Here is a 22,173-nt window from a genome sequence, read left to right as displayed (position 1 = left end):
AGACTTCCAGGAGCCACTAGAGGGCTGGGGCTGCACAGCTTTATAGCTCCTTTCCCCACCTTCTGACGGTCATAACCAGCAGCCACGGAATTGCGTTTTTTCCAGCAAATTTGTATTAGAGATTATTCTACCACTCTTTTCTTCTAATTTAATGCCCTTAGGGCTGCTGTGCTGTCGCCAGACTTTCTACACAATCCTAAAAAGCAGAAGCCGTTGCACAGGATGGCTGACCAGGGAGATGTGCCCTCCTGAGACTAGATGAATTTATGGACTGGCTAAAACAAGTCTCAAGTGGATAGATTATGTGAAGCTATAACCTGAGATCATAAATCTTACTAGTACACTTCAAGCTGACTTGCAAGACTTGGCAGCAAGACTAGAGAAAGCTGAGAACAGACTCTCCTTGCTAGCTGACACAGTGAGTACTAGGAACAGAACTGCACAGCCACAGGAAAGACCTAATAAAACACTGTCGGAGAAGGGTATTGATTGTGAGAGGGAAGTGCCAGGAGAAACAGTCTGAGAATTGTGGGGCTGGACAAAGGGAGGCCTGGGGTATTTTTATCCACTATGCTGCCAGGGCCTTTGTCTCTCCCCTGATCAGAACTCAAGATATTAAGAAGAGCTCACCACCCCTTGCACCAAAACCCCGTCCAAATGCAAAGCCCTGGGCAATAATTGTAAGTAGGGCCGGCTCTAGGCACCAGCAAAGCAAGCAGGTGCTTGGGGCGCACATTTGCAGGGGCGGCATTTGGGCCATCCTTTTCTCTTTTTTTTGCTTGTGGGCCAGCCATTGCGCTCCATAACACTCACTTCCTCCGCTCTCACAAAGTGGGAGAAGATAGATGTTCCCCCGCCTAACTCACCTCAGCCTCAGAGCAGAGGGTGGGAAAGGAGCTCCCTGGTAACTTTTAGCCAGTGGGCAGGGAACTCTGCACCCAGGAGGGAAAAGCTGCTGCTCTCCTTCCACTCTCTGGCTCTCCCTTGGCTTCCTTCCTCTAGGCCTGTATGTTGCTCCTGGCTAATTAAGGTGGCAGCTGTTTCCCATTTGCCAGTCTGGTGCAGGTTTCTCTAGCCAGCTCCAGTTTACCTCCCTTAATTGGAGCTGGCAAGACAGAGGTTCTGGCTCAGAAGTTCCTGCCCAGCACCCTGTCACACCCGCATTATCTTTTACCTTTCCTGGTCTGCCTAACTCTCTCTGTTTCCCCCGCCCCGTTCACATCTCCGGAGTGGTGAAGGGGAACCTAGACACACCTTTCCTAGATCTGTAATTAACTGTGCCCCAAGCAATGACACTACTCAGGTACCTAATAAAGAAATGTTTTATGTAAGCACTCGTTATGCCTAATATTATAAATTGTGTTTTCAGGAACATCAAAGCGATGACTCACCCGATAAAAAGAAAAGAATAATCACTCATCTAGAAACACTGAAAGCAGATATTATCTTCCTACAGGAAACCCACCTTCATGACTTGGAGGCAGAGAAATTTTGAAGGGGCTGGATGGGGAAAGGAGTGTTTAGCAACCAAGGTACAGCTGCAGTTAATGGAAGTTGTGAAGGCTCAGCCCCTCTGGCAGGAAGGGATGAGCTCAGGGCTGGAAGGTGGCAGGCCCTGAATTTGAACTGTAGCTTTGCCAGATTTCATGGCCTTGGGAATGTCACTTTGTTTCTGCGTCAGTTCTAACAAACATGAAAGAATTTATATTCGAAACACCCCTGTGAGGTAGGGTGGGAAAATGGCATAAAAAAGTCCTGCCCTGCCTCCCCGCATGTGCGGCAGGGTCAGTCAGCTAGGGCGAGGGCTAGAGTCACAAAGGGACTTTGGCACCTAACTGCCACATTAGATCCCTACAATCCCAAATTTAGGCTCCAGTGGTATTCATAAAATCCCCACTCAGCTGCCGCTGCCGAAGTCAGCAGGCACCTAAAATCACTCAGCACCTACATTTCTATTGTAAAGGTCTCCTAGGCACCTATGTTCCTGGCTCTGGATATGCACACTGCTGGCTCCCTCTAGGCACCCGGATGCGTAAGCGCCAGTGTGATGCACAAAGTGGGGGAAGATAGATGTTCCTCCACCTAATTCAGCTCAGCCTCAGAGCAGAGGGTGGGAAAGGAGCTCTCTGGTAACTTTTAGCCAGTGGGTAGGGAACTCCCCCAGGAGGTGGGAGATTCTCAATTCAAGTTTCCCCTCTATCTAAGGGGGAGAAGGGATTTGAACAGGGGGCTGTTACTTCTGAGATGCAGGCCCTAACCACTGGGCTGTGAGATATTCTGATGTGCAGTATCCTCAGTCTCTCTTCTTGAAGCTTCCACTTTGGATTAAATAAAGATTTAAAGCAGTGGGGCTGGACCGTGAGTCTCCCACTTCTTAGGGAGTGCTCTAACCATCAGGCTGTAGGATCATTCTCTTGCTTGCTCACTCATTATATAACTGGAGCATCTGAAATTACTGGAGACTCTTGAAAATTTTGGCCATAATCTCCCAGTGCCTCAGTTCCTGGCCTGTGAAGCCCTCCCTATATAATAGGGTTGCTGCAAAGATAACACGTTAATATTTGTCAGGCTCAGATACAACAGCAATGAGTGCTATAGAAAAGGCTGCAAGATTTCTTGTTCCCCCAGTTAGGAAGGAAGCCAATTATTTTTACATCTGGAGTCTACATAAGGAGCCAAATATAATGCACTTGGTTGTGCAGAATGGGACAGGAAAAAATTAAATGTCCTAGAATTCCTTAGGTCTATTTATCTCCTGCTCCCTCCCTTTCCTGTCCTGTTGAGAACAAAGATTTCTTTATAAGCTCTCCTTTATAAAGCCTCAGTCATCCAGTTAGGCAACAGAAACAATACCATGTGATTTGGGTGACCAATCATATGTAATATATAGGGATAACAAATAAGTGTAGTGGCTCAATTTATGAACAGTCCATAAACTGTGATTAATAAAGACACACGATTTGACAAACATTTACAAATAGAGAGTCCTAAAAATTCTGTTTTGTTCACAGAATATTTGTGGGAATAAATGGGTTGGATAAATGATTCACTATGAACAGTTTGACCAACTGTATTGACAAACAATCTTAGTCATTGGTTTACATTGTAGAGATTCTTCATGAGAAAAATTGCTGGTGATTTTTTTTTTAAATGAAGACTTAGATTAGGTAGAATCTGAAGTAGATTTAAGGTTTCTTAGAGTCACTGTAATCTCTGCAGGGCACCTGCTGGAACTCAAAACAGTAATGAATATGAATCTGATTAACTTTAAAAGCTTTAAGCCATTATTCACAAGAGGGGTCCATACGTTAAAATTCTTACTAAGGCCCGGTTGATGAAACATGAGTTTTATAGAAAAAATATGTTTTTCACTTTTGAATGAAAAAGGCATTGTGGGAACAATTTTTGACAAGTGAGAAACACTAGGCTTTTTCTAAGTCCAATAATTTATAAATAGATCGTCAGGTTTGCCTCAAGAATTCAAAGACATTCTCCTCTATCGTCAGGCTAAAAAGAGCTTGTAACGATGTGTCATAATTACATTTACAATGGAATACTGCAGTGAGCAAGATGTGATTGGATGGACTTGCCAATCTCATGTTCCTCGGACGCTGTACAATCATCAATTATGTGGCTCCCACCCTGTCCCTACATGCCATCCAGAATCACTTTATTTGTCATTTATGACAAGATCCACGCCAGACTTCACAGGCATAAAACATGATGAAGCATGTCTACTGTACTGGTGACACTGCTGTATGTTTGGTTTTACAATGAATTCCATTCAGCAATCACTTTCCATCTAGAGATGGTCACCTCTGGGCCAAATCCTCCCCTCATTTCCCTGAGCTCAGGCGTGAAGTGGGTGAGGCCAGATTTTTAAAGGGAGGTAATTGCCTAAAGATACAGATAGGTGCCTAGTTGGATTTTAAAAAGTGCTTAATTGCTCAATTCCGTTGATTTCATGACTTCCGTGTGAGTTAGCATCATGGGGTTAGATCCACAAAGAGGACTAGGTCTTAGGCACCCCGGACCACAGGCATTGTATGGGGAAGTTAGGGGTCTAAGAAAGAGATTCACAGAAGCCAGCGTGCTGAGCGGTGGGACATGCTGTGGAGAGGGGTGAGGCCTAAGCCCTGTCCAGCTGTGACCAATGTGGGAATTTTGATGGTATTTTTATGATTCCTGTGTGTACCTCTGTTTTCCTCTAGGCTTTGCACTTCAGTGTACTGACCATATAGGGAAGGGCCCGAATGTTTGCCTCATAGCTGCCTGAGTCATTAACAAACTGAATAGAATCTATGTATGTGAACGGAAGATCCTGCCAAGGCATAGGCAGGGCATTCACATCTAGTGACCAACAGCCAAGAGGAGATTTCCCCCCACCTCTCTGCAGGGGAGGCAAGTCTGTAGAGATTTTGGTGGTTCCCAGAACCTGCCCCCCAAACTCCGCCCCCTAAAATGCTGCCCCCCACACCTGTGTAAGGCTCTGGGAGGAAGTTTGGGTTGGGGGAGGAGATCTGGGGTGCAGGCCCTGGCCTGGGGCAGGGAATTGGGGTGCAGGACAGGTAAGAGGTTGGGCTCTGGGAGGGAGTTTAGGTGGGGGTGAGGGGACGGGTGCAGGCTCTGGGATAGAGTTTAGGTGTAGGGTCTGGGCTTGGGCAAGGGTTGGGGGTGGAGGAGGGGGTGAGGGGTGCAGGCTGTGGGGGAGTTTGGGTGCAGGCTGTGGGAGGGAGTGCAGAGGGCTGTGGTGCAGGCTCTGGGAGGGAATTTGGGGGCAGAAGAGGTGTGTGGGAAGGAGGTGGGGGTGCAGGCTCTGGGATGGAGTTTTGGGTGCTGTGTGCAGGCTCCAGGCTGGGGATGGGGGTGCAGGCTCTGAGAGGATGCTTCGGGATGGGAGGGGGTGCGGAGGGAGGGCTGCAGGCTCTGGGAGGGAGTTTGAGGGCAGGAAGGAGTGCAGGGGGAGGGGGTGCAGGCTCTGAGAGGCAGTTTGGAGGCAGGATGGGGTTTGTGGGAAGGGGGTGCAGGCTCTGGGATGGAGTTTGGTTGCTGTGTGCAGGCTGGGAGTGGAGGTGCAGGCTCTGAGAGGGAGCTTGGGGATGGGAGGGGGTGCGGAAGGAGGGAGTGCAGACTCTGGGATGGAGTTTGAGGGTGGGAGGGGGTGCAGAGGGAAGGGGTGCAGACTCTGGGCGGGAGTTTGGGGGCCAAAGGAGGGGTGCAGGCTCTGGAAGGGGGAGGGAGGGTGCAGCACTTACCGGGGGCTCCTAGGCAGGGCGGGCCGGGGGTCTCCATGTGCTACTACCCCCAGGCACTGCCCCTGCAGCTTTCCATTTGCCGCAGGGGTGCGTGGGGCAGGACACAGACCTACCCTGCCCAGGAGCTGCATGGAGGGGCTGGCAGCCATGTGGAGTGAGCAGGCAGGAAGCCACTTAGCTCTGCTGCGCTGCTGGTGGTGAGTGGTGGCCCTGGGCTATTTTAAATGACCCTGGGGATGCGCTGGGGTGGGGGTCCGCTCGGAGGATGCATGGGGCGGGGGCGCCCGGGGGATGTGCAGGGCAGGGCTGAGGGAGAGACCTGGCCTCACACAGGGCTGGAGATGGGACCGTGACTCACCTCTCTGCCAGGAAGCAGAGCAAGGGTCCCCTAGCTGGAGAACAGTGGGGAAAGGTGTCAGGCTCTGTGAGCTCATGCAGACACAGAGGCTCGCTCCTGGGACTGACAGACAAAGGGAGGGACAGAGTCAGACCTTTGGTCTACACTGGAACATGTCGGTCAGGGGTGTGAAAAATCCACACCTCTGAGCAGCAGAGTTAAGCCAGCCTAAGTCCCTGTGTGAACAGTGCTGAGGTCGAAGGAAGAATTCCTACCTATTGGCTCTTGGGGAGGTGGATTGTCTATGCTGACAGGAACCGCCCCCTTCGGTGTAAGCAGTGCCAACAGTGAAGTGCTGCAGCTGTGCAGCTATGCTGCTGTGGTGTTTTAAGTGTAGAAAAGCCCAGAGAGAGGAAGGAAAATTGGTTCCTATGGTAGCATGGCCCAAGGGCCCTAGTGTTGGCCAGTCTGAACTCTGTCTTAACCTTTGCTTCTCTGCGGTAACCTAATGACTTTCAGATTCTGTAGGCCAGGACACTAACAATTGTTAACTTGTTTGAAAAGTCTGCCTGGCATTGCAAAGGGTAAGAACAAGCCTCCCACAGTGTCTGGCTTGGCTGGACTCACTGCAGGAGGCCACAGAGATTTCTGGCACCCGAAGGCCCCTGTTTTGGAGGCCACGGGCCTGGCCTATGGAACTGTGTGGACCAGCACACTAAAGGGGTCACTCCCAAGGGACTGGCTACAGGCTGGGGCATAGACCAGACCCTGTGAAGCCATGATACCCTCAAAGGTAGCTAGGTGCCTCTCTCTGGTCAGGATTCTCAGCCATCAGGCACTTAAGCCAGGTCAGCCATTTAGGTAGCCTGTGTCCTAGCAGCTGTGAGAGACAGACAACCCCACGGCCTTATAGCCAATAACTAGGGCACACTCCCAGAATGTGGGAGTCCCAGGTCCAAACTGCTGCTCTCCCTGATTCAAACCTCAGGCCCCCACATTTAAGGCAAGGTGCTCTAACCCTCAGCGCAGAGTGTCTTGCATGGGTCTCTCTCAAGCAGTCCTGTTGAAGCTGTTCCACTTTGTATAACTAATGAAATATTCACTGGGAAAGTGAGAGACTGACTCCATAGCCTCACACTCAGAGCACTCACCTACATGTGGGAGGGTCACATGACAGTGGTTTCAAGTCCCCACACCAATAAGTCTTTATACAAAGCACGACGGCTTCAACAAGAGATTGAGAGAAGCCCCCCAATGGACCCACTAGCATTTCATGTAAGAGCTGTAGGTTCAAATCCCTGTTCCAACTCAGGTAGAGTGGGGATACAAACCCGGCTTTCCCATCTCTCAAGGGAATGCAGTAGCCACTGGGTTTTTGGGGCTACTGAACACACCCACCTCCCCACTAGCCCCATAGGACCTCTGCCTACTGGATCAGGCTCTGTACAAAAGGCAGCGAGGGGAATGCCTATTTTGAGAATCCCACCAGGGTTTAGGCATAAGCTAGGGCACCACACAACTCAGGAGCATCAGGACTTAGGCAATTTTGCATATTCCCACTAGCAGAGCCTTAGGCACCTCTGAGGAATTAGACATCGACAGGGTTAGGCTGCAGCTGAGCAGGGCTTTGAGGACCTGGTGCCTACAGGGGCAGTTAGGCACCCAAGTGTCTTTATGGATCTAGCCCACAGTGCATGTGAAAATCCTAGTAGATACCTAGCTGCATCTTTAAGCACCCAAATACCTTTTAGTGTCTGGCTCTGAGTAATTAGAACTGAGGGTTTGTGAGGAGTTCAGTTACCTTTCTTTGTGGATTTCCACAAATGGTTCCAATATGAGATACAGTTCCCACCAATACAATGTTAAACAGACAAGCAGAAATCCCATTTGTCAAAGCTCGCCACAGAAAGAGGGATTAGAACAGTGATGTAAAATTGCATTGGAAACATACTCTACCTTTAAAGAAAATGAATTTCCCATCAGATCTCTCATAGGCAGCATCAATCTTTGCAGGGAGGCCTTTCCAGAATTGTTCAATCTGCATGGGATACCCCTCCTGCACTCGGTTGTTGCGCAGACGCCAAAACCAACGATCCTAGGAAGAGAAAAAGGGCTTTTGAGGTGTCTGAACTTTTATACCCTGCATTCAACCACTAATTAGACCATGAAATGGCCCCAGATGCCATAATAACAAACTTGAGCACTGTGTAGTTGCACTGATCTTGAGCAATGACTGCATTCCAACCAGATTTGGCCAAGTTTATAGGAAGATGCTTTCTCTTAGCATTATAACAGGTTAGGGACTGGTACTAATCATTACAATCCTTTAATCTCTGTGTGTGTGTGTGTGTGTGTGTGTGTGTGTGTGTGTGTGTGTGTGTGTGTGTGTGTGCGTGCATGCGCGGGTCCATCCCACATACATGGCAGAAGACAAGATACCAGTACTTGCAGGGCCTCCAACGCATATTTTTCCAGAATTTACAATGAACACTCATACAGTTTATCAAGATCATCAGTGCTGAAGGGGGTCATTTAGTCCACCGTCCTGCACAATGGCTGAGGTTACTTTATGACATGTTACTACAGGTGGTTACAAATGTCTTGTGGGAAATGTGTTCTCCTAATCTGGGTGGTTAATTGGGTGGAAGTGGGCTATTCTCAAAAATTGACAAGAAGGGAGGAAAAAACACTTTTGCAGTGCTAATGAGTTCAGTGTAATCAAGGTGGCCCATTTCAAACAGCTGACAAGAAGGTGTGAGTATCAGCAGGGGAAAATTAGTTTTTGTAGTGACCTAATTTGGTGTCAGGCCTGAATAAAGACTGGGAGTGGATGGGTCACTACAAAAACCTCTACATTGAATGCTTCCGCCGACGTGCACAGGCAGAAATTGTAGAAAAACAACATCGCTTGCCTCATAACCTAAGTCGTGCAGAACGCAATGCTATCCACAGCCTCAGAAACCACCCAGACATTATCATCAAAGAGGCTGATAAAGGAGGTGCTGTTGTCATCATGAACAGATCTGACTACCAAAAGGAGGCTACCAGACAACTCTCCAACACCAAATTCTACAGGCCACTTCCCTCAGATCCCACTGAGGAATACACTAAGGAACTGCAACATCTACTCAGGACACTCCCTACACTAACACTGGAACAAATCAACATATCCTTAGAGCCCCGACCAGGGTTATTCTATCTACTACCCAAGATCCACAAACCCGGAAATCCTGGACGCCCCATCATCTTGGGCATTGGCACTCTCACTGAAGGACTGTCTGGATATGTGCACTCTCTACTCAGACCCTATGCCACCAGCACTCCCAGCTATCTCTGTGACACCACTGATTTCCTGAGGAAACTACAATGCATTGGTGACCTTCCAGAAAACACCATCCTAGCCACCATGGATGTAGAGGCTCTCTACACAAACGTCCCACACACAGATGGAATACAAGCTGTCAGGAACAGTATCCCTGATGATGCTACAGCACAACTGGCTGCTGAGCTCTGTGCCTTTATCCTCACACACAACTATTTCAAATTTAATGACAATTTATATCTCCAGATCAGTGGCACAGCTATGGGCACCCACATGGCCTCACAATATGCCAACATTTTTATGGCCGACCTGGAACAACGCTTCCTCAGCTCTCGTCCACTCACGCCCCTTCTCTACCTACGCTACACTGAAGACATCTTTATCATCTGGACCCATGGGAAGGAGTCTCTGGAAAAATTCCACCACGATTTCAACAGCTTCCACTCCACCATCAACCTCAGCCTGGACCAATCTACATGGGAAGTCCACTTCCTAGACACCACGGTGCAAATAAGTGATGGTCACATTAACACCACCCTGTACCGAAAACCTACCGACCGCTATGCCTACCTTCATGCCTCCAGCTTCCATCCCGGGCACATCACACGATCCATTGTCTACAGCCAAGCACTGAGGTACAACTGCATCTGCTCTAACCCCTCAGACAGAGACCAACACCTACAAAATCTCCACCAAGCATTCTCAAAACTATAGTACCCGCATGAGGAAATAAGGAAACAGATCAACAGAGCCAGACGTGTACCCAGAAGCCTACTACTGCAAGACAAACCCAAGAAAGAAACCAACAGGACTCCACTGGCCATCATATACAGTCCCCAGCTAAAACCTCTCCAATGCATCATCAGGGATCTACAACCCATCCTGGACAATGATCCTACACTTTCACAGGCCTTGGGTGGCAGGCCAGTCATCGCCCACAGGCAACCTGCCAACCTGAAACATATTCTCACAAGTAACTGCACACCACACCATAGTAACTCTAGCTCAGGAACCAATCCATGCAACAAACCTCGATGCCAACTCTGCCCACATATCTACACCAGCGACACCATCACAGGACCTAACCAGATCAGCCACACCATCACTGGTTCATTCACCTGCACCTCCACCAATGTAATATATGCCATCATATGCCAGCAATGCCCCTCTGCTATGTACATCGGCCAAACTGGACAGTCGCTACGGAAAAGGATAAATGGACACAAATCAGATATTAGGAATGGCAATATACAAAAACCTGTAGGAGAACACTTCAGCATCCCTGGCCACACTATAGCAGACCTTAAGGTGGCCATCCTGCAGCAAAAAACTTCAGGACCAGACTTCAAAGAGAAACTGCTGAGCTTCAGTTCATCTGCAAATTTGACACCATCAGCTCAGGATTAAACAAAGACTGTGAATGGCTTGCCAATTACAGAACCAGTTTCTCCTCCCTTGGTTTTCACACCTCAACTGATAGAACAGGGCCTCATCTTCCCTGATTGAACTACCTCATTATCTCTAGCTTGCCTGCATATATATACCTGCCCCTGGAAATTTCCACTACATGCATCTGACAAAGTGGGTATTCACCCACGAAGCTCATGCTCCAAAATGTCTGTTAGTCTATAAGGTGCCACAGGACTCTTTGCTGCTTTTACAAAAACTAATTTCCCCACCTGCTGATACTCACACCTTCTTGTCAACTGTTTGAAATGAGCCACCTTGATTACATTGAACTCATTAAAAGCAGCAAAGAGTCCTGTTGGAGCATGAGCTTTCGTGGGTGAATACCCACTTCGTCGGATGCACTTCGTTGTCTTTGCTGCTTTTACAGATCCAGACTAACATGGCTACCCCTCTGATAACTGAACTCATTAGCACTACAAAAGTGATTTTCCTCCCTTCTTGTCAACTGTTGAGAATAGCCCACTTCCACCTTAATTGAATTGGCTCGTTAGCACTGACCCCCCCCACACACTTGGCAAGGCAATGCTCATCTTTTCATGTGCTGTATATTTATACCTGCTACTGTATTTTCCACTCCATGCATTTGATGAAGTGGGTTTTAGCCCATGAAAGCTTATGCTCAAATAAATTTGTTAGTCGCTAAGGGGTGCCACAAGTACTCCTCGTTGTTTTTGCTGATACAGACTAACACGGCTACCAGTCTGAAACCATCCCATTTCTCAAAAGGAACAGGAGTACTTGTAGCACCTTAGAGACTAACAAATTTATTTCAGCATAAGCTTTTGTGGGCTACAGCTCATTTCTTTGGATGCATTGAATGGAGCTGCATGGCTGTTTAGAAGAGTCTGCTATCTGATATTTTTGCTTTAAAAACATTACACAGAACCTGGTTTATTTTTTGTCAAGGATGCAGGTAATTCTGAAGGCAAAACAAAATTATGAACATCACAAAGAACACTCTTTCATTTATGCCCTTCTCCTTAGGCACCATGCCAAGCGTTAGTAAAGTATTTTCAAATCTGCTAAAACTTTCCTTTTAAAATTCTCATGCTCATTGATTATGTCAGTTACACATAATAGAACTGTTTTCAGTAGAGCAAAGTGGTACCATAAAATAGCTGATAATGTGTAATTATTTACACTTATTATTCTTTTCCAGGATATAAAGCTTAGAAAACATCATTGGTAAGACTGATTTAGTACCTTGAAAACAAACATTTCTCCTCTAAACAGAGCCACAGTGTTAAAGTTGCCATCACAGATGTTGGGTTTCATGCCTGGAGTTGATGGCCTATCACCTAAAGGTGGCCTGGGGGGTCTTGGCTGTCTTTCGTGTTTCCTTTCCGAAGGGGAATGAATCCTGCGCACAGGAAGAGTTGGTAAAGGTCTGGTGGGCTCCAGTGGCTCAGCAGGTGGACCTAAAAAACAAAAGAAAACTGATTAGAAAGGTGAACAGTTAGAATGCCTGTTTTTAGTCGTAAGACATTTGACAGCCAACACACTGATCAAATATTCCTGCCCAGGGATTCACCAGAAATCTCTCACTCGTTCCTTTGGGCAGGTCTATGCTAGAAGCACTGCACTGGCACAGCTGCACCACTGCCATGTGTCTGGTGAAGACGCTCTATGCCGACGGGAGAGCACCGGTACGGACAGTGCTTAGGTCACTGTAACTTGTGTTGCTTGCGGGAGGGAGGGGGCATGTCTTTTTCCACTTAAGCAGCAGTGTAGACCTGCCCTTACACATTGCACAGACATGCGCAGCAGTTGCCAGACACAGGAGAGCTGGAGGAGGGGAGCATTCACCTAACTTGAACTGTAGGACAGGTGCTTCCAGGAAGAGTAACAGGAGAAAAGTCAGAGCTATTCTGAAACAATAAGAATTTAACATGAGTTAATGTATTGAAGTGTCTGTTCACAGATGCAAGGAGTATGGGAGACAACCAAGAAGGAATATGAAGTAACAATGCCAGCTACAACTCCTGCTGTGGGGAGAGGCAATAGCTATTTAATGGCACCACAGAACAGCTGAAGTCAGGAGGTGAAAAATAATACAGTAGCCAATGGAAAGGGCAAGGGATGCAGAATGCAATTACCCCAGTTCAGTTTAGCCAGGCTATTGGATTTGACACCCCTGCTTGCAGAAAAATACCATGGGCTCGCTAATGGACGTACATGAGAAGGACTAACTCCAATGATGGCAGCTCCCGCACCACACCGTCCTTAATGCCCAGTCTGGGGAACTGCTCAGAAAAGTGACACCACGGCCACTGCCTTTCATAGAAGGTTTCCAGTTTGAGCACTTCTGTGATCTGACCGAATGATGGCACCAACATGCAGAAACATTACGTACTGTAAAGATATACAATGAGCTCATTGCTATGTGGAAACCTGTACCCTAAACTGTACACGGCAATAAACATCCTTCTGAGCCTGTTAGATAGAAATGCTGTTAAAAGTGAGAGGAAAAACTGGTACCATCTGGCTGAAGCGAAAAGGACTGTGATAAAGGCTCTGCCATGCTCCTGGCAAGGTCTCCAGTTGGCATAACAACAAGTTGAAAGCTCTTAGGCATTGGGGTGGGCTGGATTCTGGAAATGGTTATAGCTGGAAACCCCCAAATGTGTTTTGCCTGGTTAGTTTCAATAGGCTGAGGCTGCCACCCCCCAGCTAGACAGTGCTTATGCAGGGGTCACTTAAGAGCCAGTGGGGCGAGCAGACTGGGAGTGATCTTCATCATCATGGCTGCTGCTGCACCTAACAGATTGTCTCCTGGGAGGGACCCCCGGCATCCACCATGATGCCAATGGGTCTGTGTTGCCCTGATCTGGAAAGACGTTCTGACCAGGCCATAGAGAGGGAATCAGATGGCATCACCCCCTCCACAGATTAACTCCTGAACACCACCTTAGGCATGGGCCTGAGGTTCCTGCTCTCATCCTCTCCCTTGTATATCATTTGTCCCCTCACCTTATTTCTTCTGGGTACTGACGTTATCTTTTGGGCAGCTGTCTATAAAGCAACAGGCTTAGGCACCAAGCTGATGCCACCCTTTGCAATACTGCTGTAAGCACAGGACCAGGAAGGCAGCTAAACGCAATGCTTTAAACTCCCTGATGCTGGTGAAGGTTTGTCAGATCTTGGAGTGGCTAATAAAACCATGAGCTAGGCCTGTAATTTCCCAGCAGAAAGCACCAGTGGCAGAAGTTGCATCCATCTTTGCTATATTTTTCTGTCTCATTTTGTGTGATTTTGCCTAGTTTTGTTTTAAAGAAAAGAACTAGATTTATGAACAAATGATGAATATGGGGGTTACCAGGGCTCTCCCCCGAGGTATAAAGTGTCACATTCAGGCCTGATAGGAGTTCCTGTTACAAACAGGGAATTCTTTGCCAGTTGGCACTGAGGGATTCTTAGTGTCCCACCCTGCCACACCAGTAAATCCTCTCCGCAAACCCACACACCTAACTCCCTCCCAGGACCCACCCCTACTCCCTTGCTGCTGACAGCTCTGAGGAGAGTCCCATGACTCTGCAGGCCTTCTCCACTAGAGGTCTGTTTTCTCCTTCAATTCTGCCATTTCTGTGGCCAACCAACAATACAGTACTTCCACATTTTTTTCGTGGAGAGAGTTCCTTAGGAGGGGATCAGCTAAATGGAAAGAGAAGGGAGGTGAGGGGGATGGGGCAGAAGAGTGTAAGAAGGGCAAGTGTGGCGTGAATCTGAGGTGAAGCGACTGAGGAGAGATGGGGAGGATTGGAGCAAACAATTTATCAGCACAGGGCAGAGTCAGAACTTTCTACAGTTTTGACTGGAATGTCCAAAGGTGAAAAAGGTCCTTGCTTTGGTTGCATCTGTTCCTACTGGCTGGAGTCTCTGGCTAGCTCGTCTTTGCAGTTTTGCTCCAAGGCCACATAAGGTCTGTCCACACTGCAGTTAGACACCCACAGGTCGCCTGAGCCAGCTGACTCAGGCTAAGGGGCCATTTAATTGCAATTCGGGCCTGGTCTGCAGCATAGGGGCCAACTTTCCCCAGCGCCGGTGCATGCTCAAGCCCCCGCCCCGCCCCTGGTCCTGCCCCAACTCCATTTTTTCCCTGCCCCGCCCCGCTTCCAACCCCTTCCCCAAAGTCCCTACCCCACCCCTGGCCCTGCCCCAGCTCCACCCCATCCCTGCCCCTATTGGACCCCTTCCCCAAATCCCCACCCCGGCCCTGCCTCTTCCCCGAGTGCATTGCGTTCTCCCTCCTCCCCCCTCCCCCCCAGCCATGCAAAACAGCTGTTTCACGGTGCAAGCACTGGGAGCTAGGGGGAAAAAGCGAGCACGGGATGTGCTCTGGGAAGGAGGCGGTGGCAGAGGCAAGCTGGGGGGTGGGGGCGGGGAGCTGCAGCACCCACTAATTTTTCTCTGTGGGTGCTCCAGCCCCGGAGCACCCATGGAGTTGGCACCTATGGTCTGCAGTGCAAGCTCTGCAAGCCTTCCACTACGCAGGGACCTAGAGTCTGGGCTTCAGCCCAAGCCCGAATGTCTACACTTCAATTAAACAGCCTCTTAGCCTGAGCCCTGCGAGTCCAAGTCAGCTGGCATGGGCCAGCTGCAGGCCAGAAAGGCATTCGGTCTGGATTTGAAGACATCAAGAAATGGAGAATCCACCACATTCATTGGTAGTTTTTACCAATGGTCAATCACCTTCATTGTTAAAAATGTGTGCCTTGTTTCTAAGTTTATTTTGTGTGGCTTCATCTTCCAGCCACAGGTTCTTGTTATACTGTTATCCTCTAGATTAAAGAGAACTATAGTACCTAGTATTATCTCCCCATGAACATACTTAGACTCTATAATCAAATAAACTTACTTTTCTTTTCGATACGCTAAAGAAATGGAGCTCTTTAAAGCTCTCTCACTGCAAAGCATTTTCTCCAGCCCTTGAATCATTTTTGTGGCTCTTTTCTCCACAAGAAGCTCATGGTGAGTTGTTTGTCCACTGCGACCCCTAAACCCTTTTCAGAGTCACTGCTTTCCAGGACACAGTCCCCCCATCTGGAAGATATGGCCTGCGTTCATTGTTCCTGGATGTGTAACTTTGCACTTGGCTGCATTAAAACACATTTTGTTTGAAGTGGTCCAGTTTACAAAGAGAACCCAATTATTCTGTATGATTGCTCTGTCCTCATTATTATTTATCACTCCGCCAATCTTTGTTTCATCTGTAAATTTTATTAGCAGTGATTTTATGTTTACTTCAAAATATTGGTGAAAATATTGAATTTCTTTGGGCCTAGAACTGATCCCTGAGGAAGCCTACCGGAAACACCCTTATTCAATGATAATTCCTCATTGACTGTTACATTCTGAGATTTGTCACTTAGCCAGTTCATAATCCATTTAGCATGTACTTTATTGATATTGTATAGAGGTAATTTTTAATCAGAATGCTATGTGATACAAAGTCAAATACTGTACAAAAGTCTAAATATATTACATCTATGCAGCTGTTGTAATCTTCTCAAAGAATGAAATCAGATGTTTAACTGGACCTATTTTCCATAAAGCCATGTTGACTGTAATTAATTATATTTCCATCCTTGAATTATTTATCAATTGAATCTTGTATCCATTTTTTTGCTTGGGACTGATGTCAGGCTAGCTGTCCTAGTTACCCTGGTCATCTCGTTTGCCTATTTTGAATATTGGAACTGTAACAGAATGTACCCCTGTATTCACATCCCACACGCTATTGTAACAATCATTTGAAAACTCATAATTTGCTGATCAGTATCATCCTGATAAAATATGTGTTGCAACATTGTTTGTGAAATTATAAGATTCCACTAAATGGTGTTTTTAACACTTGTTCCAAACAGAGGTTGGCAAACAGGTCTGTCTCAAACAAAGGAATGTGTGCTCTGCTTAATTTGTATTTAAGCAGTAAATGGAATCATCAAGCAGGAAAGAAAACAAAGAACGCTAAAATCAGTGAGAAAAAAACAGCAGGGAACATCCTTCCACATAGACAGTTTTTCTTCTGGTACCCAACTGTAAATGTTTTTAAAGAAGGGTAAAGAAACTATAAAAAGGAGAGACAGACACCCAGGACACCCAACCCCCCCACCCATCGATTCATAGCATGTGAAGCGACAAAGGAAGCATTCATTAGACTCTGGAAGAAGGGGTCCTGACCTAAGAAAAAACGGTTACCTATCTTCAGCAACTCTTGTTCTTTGAGATGAATAGCTCATGTCCATTCCATTCTAGATGTGCACACTCACATGCATGGCCATCAGAGATTTTTGCCTTAGCTATATCCATAGGGCTGGCTGTGGTGCCCCCTGTAGTGCCGTACTCATGCCATGGTATATCAGGTGCCACCAGCTCTGCGCCCTCTCAGTTCCTTCTTGCTGACAACTCTGACAGAGGGGCAGGAGGGCAAGTAATGGAAGGAACACGAGCAACACATCTCGAAGAACAACAGTTAAGAAAGGTAGGTAACTGTTTTTTCTTCTTCGAGAGCTTGCTCATGTTGATTCCATTCTAGGTGACTCACAAGCAGAATGGAGATGGGCTCAGAGTTCACCGTCATGCAGTTTGTAGCACAGCTCTGCCAAAGCCAGCATCATCCCGAGCTTGCTGAGTCAGCGCATAGTGTTAAGCGAATATGTGGACAGACAACCAGGTCACGACCTGACAGATCTCTTGGATCAGCACCTGTGCGAGGAAGGCTGCCAAAGATGCCTATGCCCTAGTCAAGTGAGCTGTAACTATCGGTGGCAGGGGCACCTTTGCTAGCTCGTAGCAGTAGCAGATACAGGCTGTGATCCACAAAGATATTCTTTGGGCAGAGACAGGGCAACCTTTCATCCTGTCTGCTATGGCCACAAACAATTGCGTTGACTTACGGAATGACTTCATTCTGTCTGTGTAGAAGTCCAGAGTCCATCTGACATCCAGGACATGCAACCTGCATTCCTCATCCGTCGTGTGGGGCTTAGGACAAAGGACCAGCAAGTATATCTCTTGACCAGTATGGAACTGGGAGATGATCTTGCATAGAAAGGCCAGGTGCAGATGCAGCTGAACCTTGTCCTTATGGAAGACCATGTAAGGTGTTTCAGATGTTAGCACTCTGATTTCGGACACTCGAGGAGCTGAAGTTATGGCAACTAGGAAAGAGACCATCCAGGAGAGAAGCAAGAGGGAGCAGGAAGCTAGGGGCTTGAAGGGGTGACCCATGAGCCGTGACAGCACAAGATTTAGGTCCCAAGTGGGTACCGGCTCCCAGACATGCAGGTAAAGGCACTCCAGGCCCTTCAGAAACCGTGCCGTAATAGGGTGGGTGAAGACTGACCTGCCTTGAAATGGAGGATGGAACGTCAAAATGGCCCCCAGGTGCAACTTGACTGAAGATAGTGACAAGCACTGGAGCTTAAGGTGCAGCAAATAGTCCAGGACATCCTGCAGTGGAATGCGACGATCCGAGGCCCAACATGCAATTCACTTCCACTTTGCCACATAGGTAGCTCGGGTAGAAGGCTTCCTGCTGCCCAGCAAGACTTGCTGGACACCAGGGGAACACTGTTGATTCTCTCCACTCACCCACACAGCAGCCAGGCTGTCAAATGCAGCACCACCAGGTTTGGGTGCAGCACATTGCTGTGATTCTGGGACAGCAGATCCAGCTGAAGAAGCAGCTGCAGGCTGGTGACTGCCGACAGACTCAGCAGCATGCCTAACCAGTGTTGATGAGGCCATGATGACCTTGGCCTTGTCTTGCTTCACCTTCAGGAGGAACCTGTGAATCAAGGGCACCGTCAGGAAAGAGTACATCAGCACTCCAGACCATGAATTCAGAAAAGTGTCCGACAGGCAGCCCTTGTCCCTGCCCTGCAGAGAGCAGAACACATGGAACTTCCGGTTCTGCCTGGACGTGAACAGGTCCACCTGGGGATTCCACCACTTGCAGAAGATCAGACTGACTACCTCTGGAGGGAGTGACCATTCGTGGTGAGATGAGAAGGTCCTGTTGAGGCGATCCACCAAAACATTCTTGGTCTCTGCCAGGTGGGCGGCCACTAGGTGAATGGTGTTCCTCATGCAAAAGTCCCAGAGGCTGAGCACTTCTTGATAAAGGGCTGAAGACCTATCGCCCCTGTCTGTTGATGTAATACATCGAGGTAGTATTGTTCGTCAGGACCTGCACCACTTTGCCCCTCAAGTGGGGCAAGAAAGCCTGATAGGCCAGTCGAACTGCCCTGAGCTCCCTTACATTGATGTGGAGGGTCAGGTTGGGTTGTTGCCAATGACTCTGGGTGTTGAGTTCACCCAAGTAGGCTCCCCAGCCCAGATCCAAAGCACTGGAGACCAGGGTGAGAGATGGGGTCGGGGACACAGAGGGAACTGCTTGGAGCACAGAACTGGGATTCCACCACGAGTCCAGCAACAGTAGGACATGGCTCGGTACCATGACTACGTGGTCTAGGGGTACCTGCTTGGAATGTAAGCTGAGGCCAGCCATGTTTGCGGAGGCCTTATATGAAGATGGGCATAGCTGACCACATATGTGCACGCAGCCATGCAGCCCAATAGTCGCAGATGTGTGGGCCGTGGCAAGCAGGCGAGCTTGTATGGGGAGACTAAGCCTGCCATGGTCTGAAAACTATGAGTTGGACTAGTGTTAACATGGACTTTTCTGCATTTATCAACAGACCCAGGTCCACTGCAGGTGGAACACACCAGTCAAGGCTCCTTTGTACCTGTTCCAGAGACCTGCCCTTGATGAGCCAGTCATCGAGATACAGAAAGATCTGGACCCCCTGACATCTGAGGTAAGCTGCCACTGGTGCCACGCATTTTGTGAACACCCTGGGAGTCAAGGACAGGCCAAAAGGTAGCACCGTGAACTGAAAGTGTTGCCCAGCTACTATGAAGTGCAGGAACCATCTGTGTCCTGGGAATATGGAGACATGGAAGTACGTGTTCTTTAAGTTGAGAGCGGCAAACCAGTCCCCTGGATCCAGGGAAGGGATGATGGGGGCCAGGGAGACCATGAGGAATTTCAACTTCTTGAGAGACATGTTGAGGCTTCACAGGTCCAGAATGGGTCTCAGGCCCCCTTTTGCCTTCGGGATTAGAAAGCAGTGGGAATAGAATCCTCCTCCTTCCATATCCTGAAGAACATTCTCTTCAGCACCCAAGTCTAGGAGTTTCTTGACCTCCTGAATGAGGAGATGCTCATGAGAAGAGTCCCTGAAGAGGGATGGGAAAGGGCGGCCAAGAATTGCAGGGTATAGCCCAAAGCAACTATGTCCAGGACCCACCGGTCCGAAGTAACCCTGGACCAGGCCAGACAATAAGGGGAGAGACAGTCGAGGAAAGGACGAGAAGGATCTGGGCAGATGGCTGGTGTGTCGCTCCCGGGTGCACCCTCAAAATGAGTGCTTCTGGTCCCCTTGATGCTTAGCTGGGACAGGCTGCACAGGAGAGCAGGACGACGACACACGGCGGTGGCTAAACCTGGTCTCCCTTTTCTTTGTAGGCCCTTGACGAGGCTGCCCCTGTCACAATGGCAAAGGAGGTCAGAATGACTGCCTCGAAATCCAAGGAGTGTTCATCCCCAAAGAGCAGAGAATTGCCCATGTGTTCTTAAGGCCATGCAGCCGCACACCTGTCTGGTTGGAGAAAAGGCCAACACCATCAAATGAGAGATCCTGGATAGAGGCTTGCACCTCCTGGGACAGGCCTGTGGTCTGGAGTGAGGAACTGCGCTTCATAACCACTGCTGAGGCGACCACCAAGGCAGCCAAATCAACCACATCCCAGGTTATTTGGGGGAAGCACTGAGCCGCCATGGTGCCATCCTCCACCAGAGTTGCAAAATCCTGGGCCACCTCCTGGAGCATGGAGTCTTTGAACTTGAGGAGGGAGTCCCACATGTTAAAATTATAGTGGCCCAAGAGGGCCTGGTGGTTCGCCACCCGAAACTGGAGGCTGGCAGTAGAATAAATCTTGCAACCAAACAAGTCAAACCTCTTAGCGTCTTTATTTTTAAGGGTGGAACTGGTGGGACCCTGCTTATCCCTCTCGTTGGCCGCAGACATGACCAATGATCATGGCAGTGGATGAGTGTACAAGTACTCAAACCCTTTCACAGGGATGAAGTGCTTTTTCTTCGCTCTCTTGGACGTGGACGGAATAGAGGACGGGGTTTGCCAAATAAACTTGGCAATGTTCAGGGCCTCCTCGTGCACCAGGAGTGTGACCTGGGCTGGGGTGGCTGCCGAGAGCACAATGAACAATGCGTCCATCTGCTCCTTTATCTCTTCTGCCTTGAGGGCCAAGTTCAAAGCCACCCTACGGAGCAGTGCTTGATGCTCCTTGAAATCGTCCGAACAGCTAGCTCTGGAGGGGCCCATCACCACCTCTTCCGGGGAGGAGGAGGAAGATTGGACCAATGGGGGAGGCCCGCCAGTGTCTTCCCCTGATGGGGAGGGTAGCTTTGGTGTGGGCATCGGTTCTTCACCCACAATGGTCACTGGAGCCATGGGTGCTGACTACGGACTGTCTGATGCAGCAACCGAGGGCTGTTGGGAGTGGACTAATGGCATGACAGGAACCCTCCCAGGCATTGCAATAAGGCCATAGGGTCGGCCATTGACAGATGAACCCTCTGGACCCCAGTCCTGTTGCTGCCTGGGGGAGAAGCTGAACTGTGCCTCTGATCTGGAGAAGTCGTTGCACTCCGGTGACCACGGCAGGGCTGTCGAGGCCTGGGTCTGGCAGCTAGCCATCGAAGCCAGTGACCGGTGCCAGGAGCGTTCCGACTGGTGCTGGGAGTAGGGATAGCGGTGTCATGTCAGGGACTGGCCCCAAGGTCTCAGCATTGGTGAACAACTACATGACGAGGATCGGTGCTGAGGAGGTCCACTACACCAGGGAGAGCTTTAGCGCAAAGAAGGGGACCGGGAATGCGGTACCTATGCCTGGTAATGATGTACCAGAGACCTGGACCGCGGAGACCAAGAGCCTGGCAACCTAGGGCTCTGTCTTGGCTCTGGCGACTAGTGGCACTCACTCATCTTGTGTGAGGCCTTACTAGAGGGCTTGTTTTCATGGGGAGCCTTAGCCGAGTCCTTTGCTGAATGTGGTGCTTGCTGCAGTGGGAGCTCTTTTGGCTGTGCAGGCATGAAGAGCTGAGTGGGTATTGACTGCACCATCCGCTTGGACCCTGTACTGCTCCCCGGAGTTGGTGGCGGGTCTTTTCCGAGGGAGGAACTCCCCAGGGCAGATCCCTTGTTTGGGTCCGGAGTGGGCATAAGGCACAAACAGGGTCCTTTGCCCAGAGCACCTTTATCAGGCTTGCCTGGTTCCATCTTCAGCTTCTTTTTCAGCACCAGGGACAGTGCCAGGAGAAGCCCAGTGACCAGGGTGTGCTACACACCAAGGCCGAAGTGCTGGGTGCCATTTCAGGCTGAGCTGGCTCCGAGACTGAGTGCAGGGCTACCTGCATCAGGAGGGCTCCGAGACGTACATTGCATCGCGTTTCCACTGTGTCCAAGGACAAAAGTTCTAACAGATGTGACAACGCTCCTTCACGTGGGACTTCCTGAGGCACTACAGTCAACTATCAAGTGGGTCTGTTACACATGGAGCAGGGCTTAAAACCTGGAGAACAGGGCATGCCAGGGCAAAGACCCCACTGGGACTCTAACTAATTGAACACTTTACAGCTGCTTAACTACTAACTAACAAACAATAGAACTATTTACAACTGGAAGCACAAGCTTGAGACTGGA

At 49.0% G+C, this 22,173-nt stretch overlaps 1 protein-coding gene across 2 annotated transcripts in view; it reads right to left on the bottom strand.

The window, feature by feature from the left end:
• MMP24 (matrix metallopeptidase 24) overlaps positions 1 to 22,173 on the bottom strand; it is a 182,980-nt gene that overhangs the window by 6,838 nt on the left and 153,969 nt on the right. For both annotated transcript variants that reach the window (XM_030533634.1, XM_030533636.1), the window contains 2 exons: positions 11,588 to 11,802; positions 7,549 to 7,687 (listed from right to left, as the gene is read on the bottom strand). In XM_030533634.1, the coding sequence (XP_030389494.1) occupies positions 7,549 to 7,687; positions 11,588 to 11,802 (354 nt within the window). The remainder of the gene's footprint in view (positions 1 to 7,548; positions 7,688 to 11,587; positions 11,803 to 22,173) is intronic.

The sequence above is a fragment of the Gopherus evgoodei genome, chromosome 14, assembly GCF_007399415.2.
Source record: "Gopherus evgoodei ecotype Sinaloan lineage chromosome 14, rGopEvg1_v1.p, whole genome shotgun sequence".
In the NCBI taxonomy this organism is placed as follows: Eukaryota; Metazoa; Chordata; order Testudines; family Testudinidae; genus Gopherus; species Gopherus evgoodei.
This window is presented reverse-complemented; position numbering and strand designations above follow the sequence as displayed.